The sequence below is a fragment of the Mizuhopecten yessoensis genome, unplaced genomic scaffold (genome assembly GCF_002113885.1).
Source record: "Mizuhopecten yessoensis strain PY_sf001 unplaced genomic scaffold, ASM211388v2 scaffold201, whole genome shotgun sequence".
Lineage (NCBI taxonomy): Eukaryota > Metazoa > Mollusca > Bivalvia > Pectinida > Pectinidae > Mizuhopecten > Mizuhopecten yessoensis.
Window position 1 is genome coordinate 212,322 of NW_018403428.1, and position 13,797 is coordinate 226,118.

The 13,797-nt window shown below is 37.1% G+C and overlaps 1 protein-coding gene across 2 annotated transcripts in view; it reads left to right on the top strand.

The window, feature by feature from the left end:
• Nucleotides 1–6,273: 6,273 nt before the first annotated feature.
• Nucleotides 6,274–13,797, top strand: part of LOC110460720 (FYVE, RhoGEF and PH domain-containing protein 2-like) — a 103,822-nt gene continuing 96,298 nt past the window's right edge. For both annotated transcript variants that reach the window (XM_021513836.1, XM_021513922.1), the window contains exon 1: nt 6,274–6,817. In XM_021513836.1, the coding sequence (XP_021369511.1) occupies nt 6,757–6,817 (61 nt within the window). In that variant the 5' untranslated portion in view covers nt 6,274–6,756. The remainder of the gene's footprint in view (nt 6,818–13,797) is intronic.

Below are 13,797 nucleotides of genomic sequence, written 5' to 3' on the forward strand. Positions count from 1 at the left end.
TAACTTTCTTTTTCATAGTTTCAAAGTATTGTCATTGTAAGCAGATAGCATGCTGGTGTAAGTAAATGCCAAAATGGAATCACGGAATTATATTAGAGTATCTCAGTGGCGGATCCAGAGACCTATCTGGGGTGGGTTTCCAAATTTCTAGGGGGGTGGGGGGTTGCAAGTGGGGAAAAATTGAGGAAACTGGTGAAAATATATGATTTTTAAATCCCTGGAGCCCAGAAAAACTCTCTGGATCCGCCACTCGCTGTATCTATGTCCGTAATGGAACACAGTACCCAAAATGGAACACTTTTCGTATAAACCAGGCAGCTTTTTTTGTTTTTCAATACAAAGAAATGGTATCAATTCCAAATAAAAATGTATATAGACTAATCAAATTGAATCAATTTTTTCTTCTTCTTTGTGTGTCTTGCCACGTAACTAGATCTTAGTCTGTGGTCTTGCTCATGAACTAAAGTGAAAAATTAAGAAAATTAAATGAAAAAAAATGGAAATCATACATTGTGACAACTATATAGTTATCCTATCACATTTCTAAATAAGAAAAAACAAAACATATTTTAACTAATAAATGATTAAACTTTACTAGAATCTAAGTGTCAAATCTTTCTTCAAATGAAGACAAATATTCTAAAAGCTGTAAGTTATTAAGAAAATTCTCAGGGTGGGGGGGTTTCCTGAAGCCCAAAAAACCCCCTGGATCTGCCACTGTGTTCCTTTTTGGGTACCCAGCAATCTAAAACTTCTAAGTGAATATGACTCTACTAAATGAGCTCCATTAATACTGACAGGCGGGTTAGATACCCTATAGAAACCCATAAAATTAAAGGTAAAGGCATCTATTGTTTTATTATTGCCAAAAAATGGCGTTTCAAGACACTAGTCACTAAATAGGAAATATTACTGTTTTTTCAAGCATTCTAATTACGGTACAGGTCCTCACTTGACTTTAAGATTGTTAGCCATTTGATATAGTATAAAGGTCTATTGTCTTACTTCTCAGGTTGTACTATAGTATAAAGGTCTATTGTCAAAACCACACACGGGTCCATCTTACTTCTCAGGTTGTACTATAGTATAAAGGTCTATTGTCCAAACCACACACGGGTCCATCTTACTTCTCAGGTTGTACTATAGCATTGTGCATATGAAGATGGATCTTGATTTTATTTTTATTTCTGGGTGAAATATTTCCATTAAAACAATAAACAAGTGCAGTCTGAGTGTGGTCTTGTGTACAGGACAAGAATAAGGGGTCTTGGGGTCCCCCCCCCCCCCCCNCCTTTTTTCTATATTGCAGATCAAGTACCCCATAAAAAAAGGTAACTTTTTATTAAGCTCTGTTCGAGAATACAGTTAAAAATTGACTTAATATGCTATCAATCATAACTCATGTGTTAAGAAAATAAAAGGTCACCTAAAAGACCATTTTTTTAAATATTTTTTTTTTCAAGGGTCCGACATTAAAAAAATCCATTTGCTACAATTGTAAATACTTAAATGAATCTCAAGCAATGTATTATTTCCTTGCTATATTTTGAATCAAGAATGTTTATATCTACATGTTTAATTAGAATAAACTTTAGCCATATGTTGATGATATAGAGTAGAATTAAATAAATGAATCTGAAGAAGTAAGCTTGTGCCACAGACTGTGTCAGGACAGTGTTTATTTTCTTTATATACAAAGCATGGTTTATTACTTGCAGGGGCCAGAGGAGGGAACTTCTCTAATCTAAAGATCTGTCAGACTTGGATGCTGGGGCCAGAGGAGGGAGCTTAATCTCTAATCTAAAGATCTGTCAGACCTGGATGCTGGGGCCAGAGGCGGGAGCTTCTCTAATTTAAAGATCTGTAAGACCTGGATGCTGGGGCCGGAGGAGGGAGCTTCTCTAATCTAAAGATCTGTCGGACCTGGATGCTGGGGCCAGAGGAGGGAGCTTCTCTGATCTAAAGATCTGTCAGACCTGGATGCTGTGGCCAGACAGGGAGCTTCTCTCATCTAAAGATCTGTCAGACCTGGATGCTGTGGCCAGACAGGGAGCTTCTCTAATCTAAAGATCTGGCAGACCTGGATGCTGTGGCCAGAGGAGGGAGCTTCTCTAATCTAAAGATCTGTCAGCCCTGGATGCTTGGGCCAGACAGGGAGCTTCTCTAATCTAAAGATCTGGCAGACCTGGATGCTGTGGCCAGAGGAGGGAGCTTCTCTAATCTAAAGATCTGTCGGACCTGGATGCTGGGGCCAGAGGAGGGAGCTTCTCTAATCTAAAGATCTGTCAGTCCTGGATGCTGGGGCCAGAGGAGGGAGCTTCTCTGATCTAAAGATCTGTCAGACCTGGATGCTGTGGCCAGACAGGGAGCTTCTCTCATCTAAAGATCTGTCAGACCTGGATGCTGTGGCCAGAGGAGGGAGCTTCTCTAATCTAAAGATCTGTCAGTCCTGGATGCTGTGGCCAGAGGAGGGAGCTTCTCTAATTTAAAGATCTGTAAGACCTGGATGCTGGGGCCGGAGGAGGGAGCTTCTCTAATCTAAAGATCTGTCGGACCTGGATGCTGGGGCCAGAGGAGGGAGCTTCTCTGATCTAAAGATCTGTCAGACCTGGATGCTGTGGCCAGAGGAGGGAGCTTCTCTAATCTAAAGATCTGTCAGTCCTGGATGCTGGGGCCAGAGGAGGGAGCTTCTCTGATCTAAAGATCTGTCAGACCTGGATGCTGTGGCCAGAGGAGGGAGCTTCTCTAATCTAAAGATCTGTCGGACCTGGATGCTGGGGCCAGAGGAGGGAGCTTCTCTAGTCTAAAGATCTGTCAGACCTGGATGCTGGGGCCAGAGGAGGGAGCTTTTCTAATCTAAAGATCTGTCAGACCTGGATGCTGTGGCCAGAGGAGGGAGCTTCTCTAATCTAAAGATCTGTCGGACCTGGATGCTGGGGCCAGAGGAGGGAGCTTCTCTAGTCTAAAGATCTGTCAGACCTGGATGCTGGGGCCAGACAGGGAGCTTCCTTAAAGATCTGCATTAACTAGATGCTGGGTTAGTAATAGGGGCTCAGTCCTAAGGACTCAAAACACCTGAAACCTGGTGCAGGGCAGCTGAGTCTATGTGACCGATAGGTGGGAGTAATTTAAAGGTAATTGATGCATCTTTACATCATGTTTGCTGTTGCTGAATAATTGGTTGATGACGGCAAATGATGAAAAAAGTTACAACATTGGAATAAAATGTCATTGACTCTCAGGACAGGGTGGTTGTCAGAAGCTTCCATTTAAATTTTAATCATAAGGTGTAATATATTTGAAAATGAACATATTTTCGAGAAAAACAATCAAATTCTCCACTTATCTTCTTCTAAATTATATGTATTATAATCATGTTATCATTGTTTCTAAACTAAACAAAGTGTAACACTATTATATCATTTAAAAGATCAGCATACAAATATATTTTTAAGGACATATGTAATTATACTAAGTGAATGATTCAGGTTCATTAAATTGGGCCTCTTGTTAAAGTCTTGTGTAAAATATCTTTCAACAAAGGGAATAAATCTATGATTATTGTCTTTTGTTATCAACTTTCTAGTTTTCTGAACAAATGATCAGTTTTAGATGTTTTCAGAAATACAATTAGACTATAAGAAAACTTGAAAATTTCAAATACTGCTGATTCAACTTCTATATTTTTTTAAAAGTTGAAACATCAGAATGACCTAGGAGGTTAAGAGAATTTGGCAGCATGAGTTTTCTTTTTATTGTGAGATTTGTCTCCCTTGTAAATGATGTATTGTACAACATAAAGCATTGTTAGTTTCACTTTCAAAAAACAATAAAATCAAAATATTTCAGTTACTCTATACTTTTTATATATAATTGTACTTGTACATACCAGCTAAGCTAATGCTGTTAGGTATTAGATGTTGTTATTTTGTATTTGCAAGTTACAAGTAACTTCCTTATCCAATTTCCTGTTAATAGATCTTTTTTCATATTCCTGATTCTGTACATATTTTTAACTGGGATTTAATGTATATATATGGTAGTCTTAGTGCCATATTCAACATATTGATTGTGTGTAGCTTTGTTGCTCATGTACGTGTCACATTTATGTTGTGCAATGAAGGGGGTGGTACCTGAGGGGACGACCGTCCGGGATACCCACCCTCCCTAAAGTAGATCAAAGTGTGTGTTTTAGCACCATGAAGCAATCTTGGATTTAAACATTATACCCCATGCTCTTACATGTGTTTGTAATTGTTGGTTATTCTACACTCACTTGTGTCTTTGCAGGGTAAGAAACAGTAGCTGGCTTGTGGCAGAGGTGATGCTGGAAATTTTTGCATGATCTTATTTTCTGGATGCAATCTTTTTACAGTTCCCTTGGAGCTCTAAGCGTCCCAATAATATCCTCCTCACCAGATAAGCTCGGGAATCTTCTCATTGTTTTTTTCATTCTTTTACAGTCAATCTCGTATTCTTACATGTTTAATTAAATCTTTCCCAGGAAGCTACATGTAAAATAACAACATTTTTTTTAATTTTTTTTTTATCTGTAATAGGTTTTCAAGCATGAAAGGTAACTGTCACATTTTAATTTTGATTAGATTACCCTACCCAAAGGTCAAAGTGAGATAAGGGTATGGTACAAATTACTGTCTGTCATCAACATTTCCTTTGAAAGACTTCTTTTTAAGAGTGGATTTTGATTAAATTTAGCATGAATCATTGCTAGAACAAGGTAATTAAGTTGTGTATGATATAAAAGGTGTGGTCACACCCTCCCTAACTTAAGTGAACCAAGCCACTGCCACTCCACTGGGAAAATACAGGGTAAGATTCTGATTGATTGATTGGTAGGTTTTACGTCCTCTTCACTACCGAGTAGTTTGGTTATCCAGCAGACCGGGTTAAGATTCAAAACACCACTCCTTACATACCTGTGAAGGGATAGCTTAGAAGTACAGATACAGTCTGGTGTACCATGAACTTCTACCTCAAGGTCAAGAGGTCACAACAAACATGGTATCAGTGGTCAAAAGAATCAGGTAAATGCTTGTCCAAAATCCAGACCATGACTTTTTCCAGGACTGCTAAATATTATTTGATGAAACTGATTAGAGATAAGAATGATGAACATTAGTGTGTTGCATACCTCAAATATGTATGTTCATCGAGGTCAAAGTAACCGTAGGAGGTCAAAGTTCAAATAAATGAAGTGACTTTTCCTCTACTGAATTACTGTAAACTATCGGTTGAATTTCTATGCATAATGTTTGTGTGTTACATGTCAATATATTTAGTGTCAAGGTCACAGCAGGGTTAAAATGTAGGATTTTAAGAAATTGACTGAATTTCATATTTGTAGAAAAGTATAAGTTCATTTTAAATTTGAAGTTATTGAAGCTTTGAACAACTTAGCTTAGTAATAAATTAGTACTGTACACTATGAGTGTTTTACTATAAAAATGGGATTATTGCAATTAATAGAAACTACAGTTCTATTAAATCTAACCTTATAGCTATTAGGTAATTTAAAACTTTATTATAACTTTTTAAAGGTTTAAATAAAATCAGCTAGATGGAATATGGTTAAAAAAAGTTTGCCCTTTTTTTTGCTTTTAAGAACAATTTATATAGCATTCTGTCATAGGAAATCTTGACTTCTATGATTTTTAGGAAGCTAGAAAAAGTATGATAATGGCAGTATTTTTAACTATATTGTCATTTACTGCGAGATAGAAACGTTTGCTTTCTTCACCACAAATAAAATTTGTTGAAACTAATTGCAAAGTAGATTCTGGTACTAATTGGAAGGAACTGTAACATTTTCATACCCATTACAGTTTACTCCAACATGTGTTTTTCACTTAAAAACATGACAGAGGAGGATCATCATAAAATAAGTCAACTTCACCAAACTTATGGAATGGCCAGGTTCCTCCCCCAGGTGTGAGTTAAAACATGGCATGTCGTAGAAATCATCTGATACTGCCTATGCTACAAACACCTGTCACAACTTTTCTTTTGGAGAACATGACAAATGGGGACCATTTGTCTACTTTGCCAGGATTAATCAGAGGAATATTGCTGCAGATACTGGTCTGGTTGTAAGTTGCTAAGGGAGATGTAAGAAAGCTGGGCGAGTATGTTAGGCTTAAGTCATTAACACTGACTAATGCTCCACCTTACCCGGGCCATCATCAGCAGCTTGAGGGGTCGAGGGCCCGCCAAACATATACTCTCACTAGGACCCATTGCGGTCCCTCACACGGACTACGCCAGTTGCATCATGTTTTGTCCGCCAGATCTCATCTGTTTCCTGTGTTTATAAAGTAGTGTTAAAAGTAGGCAGGATGTCACATGATGTGGCTGAAAAAAGGTACTACTGTAAATATTTATGGGGAGTTGGCACATTTCTACTGGGATTATTTCATTACAGGATGAAGAAGAGGAGCTTATTATACCTGCAGTAATACATGCCAGTATACAATGGAAAATTTCATATTCTTCCATCCAGATTTTGGTGAATGGATTATATTTTTAAAGATAACAAAGGAATTTTATCTTTCAAAGGGAACTTATTCACAGCCTTCATTAGCAGGACTTAGTGTACATTTACCTTCCTATTTCTGTGTCCTTTGAACAAATTGGACCATCGTGTAGGTACAACAAGGAAATTGAAATGTAAGCTAGAACACTTAACATATGGCGAGTATAGGATTGATTTAGTACTGATTTCTACTGACAGCAATAGAAATGGGCCAAGAACTCTCTCTTTCGGATTATACCATACTTGACTCTGAAGACGTGTTTGAATGTAAGTATAAGTATAACCTTGTGTGGAGTCAATTGTTGATGTGTTGTAGAAACCCTTCCCCTTATTCAACTTGTTAACATGTGAGTTAGTGTCTTACGGTAAAGTTCAATCATGTTTAAGTACATATTCATTTCAGTATTGTCATAACTTCAGTATGCATATCTATCACGATAATATACATATTACCATTATCACTGTTTTGAGAATATTCTTAAGTCATTTTATGCAGAAGTGTTCCATATAAATCTAATTTGCGATGCATTTAACAGAGTTAAATAGTTGTTTTGAACTTAAAAAATTAAAAATAATAAGTTTCAAATGTCAAACTCTGCACCTCTTCACTTTTACCAAAATTACCAACATTGTTTCTGAGGAATTGTAGATGTACCACCTAAAAATGAGAGAAGGATATATTGACAAGTGAAGCAACTCTAAGCCCCTCATATCCAAATCCATATGCCAGTGAGGTTTTTTTATGAAAAAGCTAATTATAAGAAACCTATTCCTTTGTATACTGTATAACCCTTTTCAATATAGAAGGAAAGCAACTCCAAGTCAGAAAAGAAATATGCAAGTTGGAACTCTCTATTTGTCGGAGGTACAATATTGCACTCAGACTTTCTATTTAATTTGCTGATGTGTGATTAAGTAGACCCCACCCCACTCCACTCAAAACACCCAGGAAATTGACTCCGTCTAAACTAGGATCAATATATCATGGAGTTGTGCACCTGACATTGATATTTGGTTTCAGCTTTTTACCCCAGAGATATTGCTGTTTTTGTTCTTAGTCATTTCAAGCCCTATATGGACAAATATTCTACAACTATGTGACAATTGCAACAGAATCCCAAGTCAGGTGTAATTGGGTTACCGTGACATTCACTTCAAGGTCAAAGGTCAAATAAATACATAATTGCTGATAAAATTTTGTTATGACCATAACTTTTCAACTATGAAGATATCTTGATGAAACTGGAAATGTACCTGTATTACCTGTAGAAAGTGTTGAAAGAGGTCACTGACCTTGATATCAAGGTCAAATGTCAAAATATTTAAATTGTCAGTTGTTCTTGTCTGGGCCATAAGATTTAAACTATTAAAGATATTTAGTTGAAACATGAAGCATACCTGTACCTATATCAGTTATAGAAGGTGGTGCACATGTCACTATGACCTTTACCTCTAGGTCAAAGGTCAGTTAAGTTCAAAATATTCAGTGAAATCCGTCTGAGCTGCAATTTTAAACCATTGAAGATATTTCGGATGAAACTTGAACAATACTTGCATCAACCACAGAGATGTGCACTGCAATACATGTTGATCACCTTCACCTCTAGGTCATGGGTCAAATAATTAGTGCAAAGCAAATATGCATATAAGATGATATGAGGAGACATGTTTTTGTTCACAGAAACAAATTTCGTTTATATTAATTTTTCTGGTACCTAGAACAAGGAAATCTCAATCAGGCAGTAGACTTTTTTTCTCATTGGCTTTGCCCGGAACCTTTAAGTGACATTTCACTTGATTCTGTACAGGAAATATTACTCTGCCATCCTGTCTGGTACAGAGGGAAGTACATGTGACACAGTTATGAATTTTATATCTTAACACAGAAATTGATGGTACAGTAAAAACCACTGCAGTGCTACAGTAATAACATTACAGTTAGAGCTCTCTACCTAAATCTAAAGGCAAGGTTTCTTCTTTCTGTTTTGTTGCCACATTGATTTAGAAAATTGGTTGTTATCGAAAAACATTGTGTTGTGAGTAGTGTTATTATGACAGATTTAGGTAATTGATAAACTAACTATCAAAAGGATAAATGTAACTATAAGGTTTTATAGGACTAATATATAATTTGTTTGGTATTTAAGTTTCTGAATTTGACCTCTGTTTTGCATTCATAATCAACATTTTTGTTGTTGTTGAATGCTGTTCATCTGTTGACTGTCGGTGCCTGCTGACCGTATACAGATTGGAGACTCTTTATATAACAAGAATCAGAAGGTCGTTTGCTAAATATACCAGTAAAACTGTCTGATAATGAGCTACCTGTATGTAAGGGGATGTCTGGACAAGGGCTATTATATATTATTTCTGTGGTATGGGGGTGATTCTTTTGTGGCAGATTCTAAATGTACATAGGATTACAGCCGTCTTCTAGCTTCGCGCTAGAGGGATGGAATCGTAGGTCTGCACCCCCCCCCCCCCAGTGGAGGCATACTCCTCTCTTACCTGTTACTCAGTTGGCTAAAAGATTATTTATTTGGTACAACAGAAGTTCTTAACTTGTTCTGTCAGATGATGTAGATGGACGAGGACTTATATATAGTTTGTTCTTAACCCTCTCTGTCAGATAATGAAGATGGACGAGGACTAGGACTAATATATAATTTGTCCTTAACTTGCTCTGTCAGGTGATGCAGATGGACGTGGACGAGGACTAATATATAGTTTGTTCTTGTCTTGCTCTGTCAGGTGATGAGGATGGATGAGGACTAATATATAGTTTGGTCTTGACTTGCTCTGTCAGGTGATGTAAAGGGAAGAGGACTAATATATAATTTTTTCTTGACTTGCTCTGTCATGTGATGAAGATGGACGAGGACGAGGACTTATATATAGTTTGTTCTTAACTTGCTCTTTCAGATGTTGAAGTTGGACGAGGACTATAATAAAATTTGTTCTTGACTTGCTCTGTCCGATGATGTAGATGGGCGAGGACTAATATAGAGTTTGTTCTTAACTTGCTCTTTCAGATGTTGAAGTTGGACGAGGACTATAATAAAATTTGTTCTTGACTTGCTCTGACAGGTGATGTAGATGAACGAGGACTAATATATAATTTTTTCTTGACTTGCTCTGTCAGATGATGTAGATGGGCGAGGACTAATATAGAGTTTGTTCTTAACTTGCTCTTTCAGATGTTGAAGTTGGACGAGGACTATAATAAAATTTGTTCTTGACTTGCTCTGACAGGTGATGTAGATGAACGACGACTAATATATAATTTGTTCTAGACTTGCTCTGTCAGGTGATGTAAAGGGAAGAGGACTAATATATAATTTGTTCTAGACTTGCTCTGTCAGGTGATGTAAAGGGAAGAGGACTAATATATAGTTTGATCTTAACTTGCTCTGTCAGATTATGAAGATGGACGAGGACTAGGACTAATATATAATTTGTCCTTAACTTGCTCTGTCAGGGGATGTAGATGGGCGAGGGCTAATATATAATTTTTTTTTAACTTGCTCTGTCAGGTGGTGAAGATGGACGAGGACTAATATAGAGTTTGTTCTTAACTTGCTCTTTCAGATGTTGAAGTTGGACGAGGACTATAATAAAATTTGTTCTTGACTTGCTCTGTCCGATGATGTAGATGGGCGAGGACTAATATATAGTTTGGTCTTGACTTGCTCTGTCAGGTGATGCAGATGGACGTGGACGAGGACTAATATATAGTTTGTTCTTCACTTGCTCTGTCAGATGATGTAGAGGGCCGAGGATTAATATATAATTTGTTCTTCACTTGCTCTGTCAGATGATGTAGAGGGCCGAGGATTAATATATAATTTGTTCTTGACGTGCTCTGTCAGGTGATGAAGATTGACGAGGACTAATATATAGTGTTTTCTTAACTTTCTCTGTCAGGTGATGAAGATTGACGAGGACTAATATATAGTGTTTTCTTAACTTTCTCTGTCAGGTGATGAAGATGGATGAGGACGAGGACTAATATATATTTTGTTCTTAACTTGCTCTGTCAGATGATGCAGATGGACGAGGACTAATATAATTTGTTCTTAACTACAGATTGGAGACTCTTTATATAACAAGAATCAGAAGGTGGTTTGCTAAATATACCAGTAAAACTGTCTGATAATGAGCTGCCTGTATGTAAGGGGATGTCTGGACAAGGGCTATTATATATTATTTCTGAGGTATGGGGGTGATTCTTTTGTGGCAGATTCTAAATGTACATAGGATTACAGCCGTCTTCTAGCTTCGCGCTAGAGGGATGGAATCGTAGGTCTGCCCCCCCCCCCCCCCAGTGGAGGCATACTCCTCTCTTTCCTGCTACTCTGTTGGCTAAAAGATTATTTATTTGGTACAACAGAAGTTCTTAACTTGTTCTGTCACATGATGTAGATGGACGAGGACTTATATATAGTTTGTTCTTAACTTGCTCTTTCAGATGTTGAAGTTGGACGAGGACTATAATAAAATTTGTTCTTGACTTGCTCTGTTAGTTTATGTAGATTAACGATGACTAATATATAATTTGTTCTAGACTTGCTCTGTCAGGTGATGTAGATGAACGAGGATTAATATATAATTTGTTCTTCACTTGCTCTGTCAGATGATGAAGATGGACGAGGACTAATATATAGTTTGTTCTTGACTTGCTCTGTCAGGTGATGTAGATGAACGAGGACTAATATATAATTTGTTCTTGACTTGCTCTGTCAGGTGATGAAGATGGACGAGGACTAATATATAATTTGTTCTTTACTTGCTCTGTCAGGTGATGAAGATGGACGAGGACGAGGACTAATATATAATTTGTTCTTAACTTGCTCTGTCAGATGATGTAGATGGACGAGGACTAATATAATTTGTTCTTAACTTGCTCTGTCAGATGATGTAGAGGGACGAGGATTAATATATAATTTGTTCTTGACTTGCTCTGTCAGGTGATGTAGATGGACGAGGACTAACATATAATTTGTTCTTAACTTGCTCTGTCAGATGATGTAGATGGACGAGGACATATATATAATTTGTTCTTAATTTGCTCTGTCAGGTGATGAAGATGGACGAGGACTAACATATAATTTGTTCTTAACTTGCTCTGTCAGATGATGTAGAGGGATGAGGACTAATATATAATTTGTTCTTAATTTGCTCTGTCAGGTGATGAAGATGGACGAGGACTAATCTATATTTTGTTCTTAACTTGCTCTGTCAGATGATGTAGATGGACGAGGACTAATATATAATTTGTTCTTGACGTGCTCTGTCAGATGATGAAGATGGACGAGGACTAATATATAATTTGTTCTTAACTTGCTCTGTCAGATGATGTAGATGGACGAGGACTAATATATAGTTTGTTCTTAACTTGCTCTGTCAGGTGATGTAAAGGGATGAGGACTAATATATAATTTGTTCTTAACTTGCTCTGTCAGGTGATGAAGATGGACGAGGACTAACATATAATTTGTTCTTAACTTGCTCTGTCAGATAATGTAGAGGGACCAGGACTAATATATAATTTGTTCTTAACTTGCTCTGTCAGATGATGTAGAGGGACAAGGACTAATATATAAATTGTTCTTAACTTTCTCTGTCAGATGATGTAGATGGACGAGGACTAATATATGATTTGTTTGGTAAGATGGTAGTTCTTTACTTTGTCTGTCAGCTTTAAGATTGTTTTATTTGTGCATAGGAAGGACCACACTGAAATAGCTAGGTTAACTGCAATAAATGTGTTTAAAGTGTAACATTCAAGTTGGGACTACAGTGTATATTGTAAGTGGTATACTGGGACTACAGTGTATATTGTAAGTTGTATACTGGGACTACATGTGTATATTGTAAGTGGTATACTGGGACTACAGTGTATATTGTAAGTGGTATACTGGGACTACAGTGTATATTGTAAGTGCTATACTGGGACTACAGTGTATATTGTAAGTGGTATACTTGTGTACCTAAGCATCAATCATGATCTATTTTGATGTCATGTTTACAATGTTTTTTCAAAGAAATAGTCAGGTTATTACTTAAGGCTTTTGGTTCTCTTCCTTTCAAGATTTTTTTGCGATATTTCTGTCACATTTTGGTGTGATATCACAATGCTAAATGATACTCATTTGATTGTGACTTCAGGGTTCCCAGACAAACTTGTACCACGTTTATAGGGAGGAAGGTTGTTCTGTGACACTCTTGAAAGGAAAAACCTTTCCACCAAGTTCCATCCTCATCTTCCAGGCTAGTAGTTGAGCGTTCAGCTTCTCCCTTGTTTGTTTTGGTGTTGCCCCTGCCTTCCTTCACAAAGCCAATACACTGAGGAACTCCCATAGCTTACATTGAACTGGAATGTTAATGTAAGGTCTGTGAAATGCTTGAATGGTATTGGAAGTTTGGTTTTACTGAAAAATGATCTTTATTTCATGGTTTAATTAAATGTGACATGTTACGATCTTTTAAAGCTGATTGAAAATAGAATGTTTCTACAGGAGGAAAGGTTAAAAAAACTGCATCTTCCACCTTGTAGCTTCAACCAAGCAACCATATGGTAACGTAAATTTCACACGGAATGTCAAAAACATCCTTTTTACATTTACAGATAAGATTAAAGTGAATTAGAGAAGTTGAAGTGAGAGCCTGCTGTCTCTGTTTTAATTGATTACAGATGCCAAGTATGTGGAGTTTTTCTATATGTGTAATGTAGTGCTAACTCAATCTGAATCTCCACTGCATTACCGAGAGGAAATTACAGTAAATGGCAGCACATCCTTTGAACTAGCCTTTCGCTTTTGGTTTGTGGTATACCGCTGTTGTTGTTCAGGGGTTCATTGCAGGCAGCTCATGGCATATTAAGGGGGGAACAGTTTAGTTTCTTTTGTTATGATAATTAATCCTTGACTGAATTGGATTAACACCAAAACAGTATAACTGACACTGACACACTTATAGACCTATTGACTCGCACAGTATCACTGACTCACACAGAGATATCTCTATTACTGTTATAGACCTATTGACTCACACAGTATCACTGACTCTCACAGAGATGTCTCTATTATTGTTATAGACCTATTGACTCACACAGTATCACTGACTCACAGAGGGATGTCTCTATTACTGTTATAGACCTATTGACTCACACAGTATCACTGACTCACAGAGAGATGTCTCTATTACTGTTATAGACCTATTGACTCACACAGTATCACTGACTCACA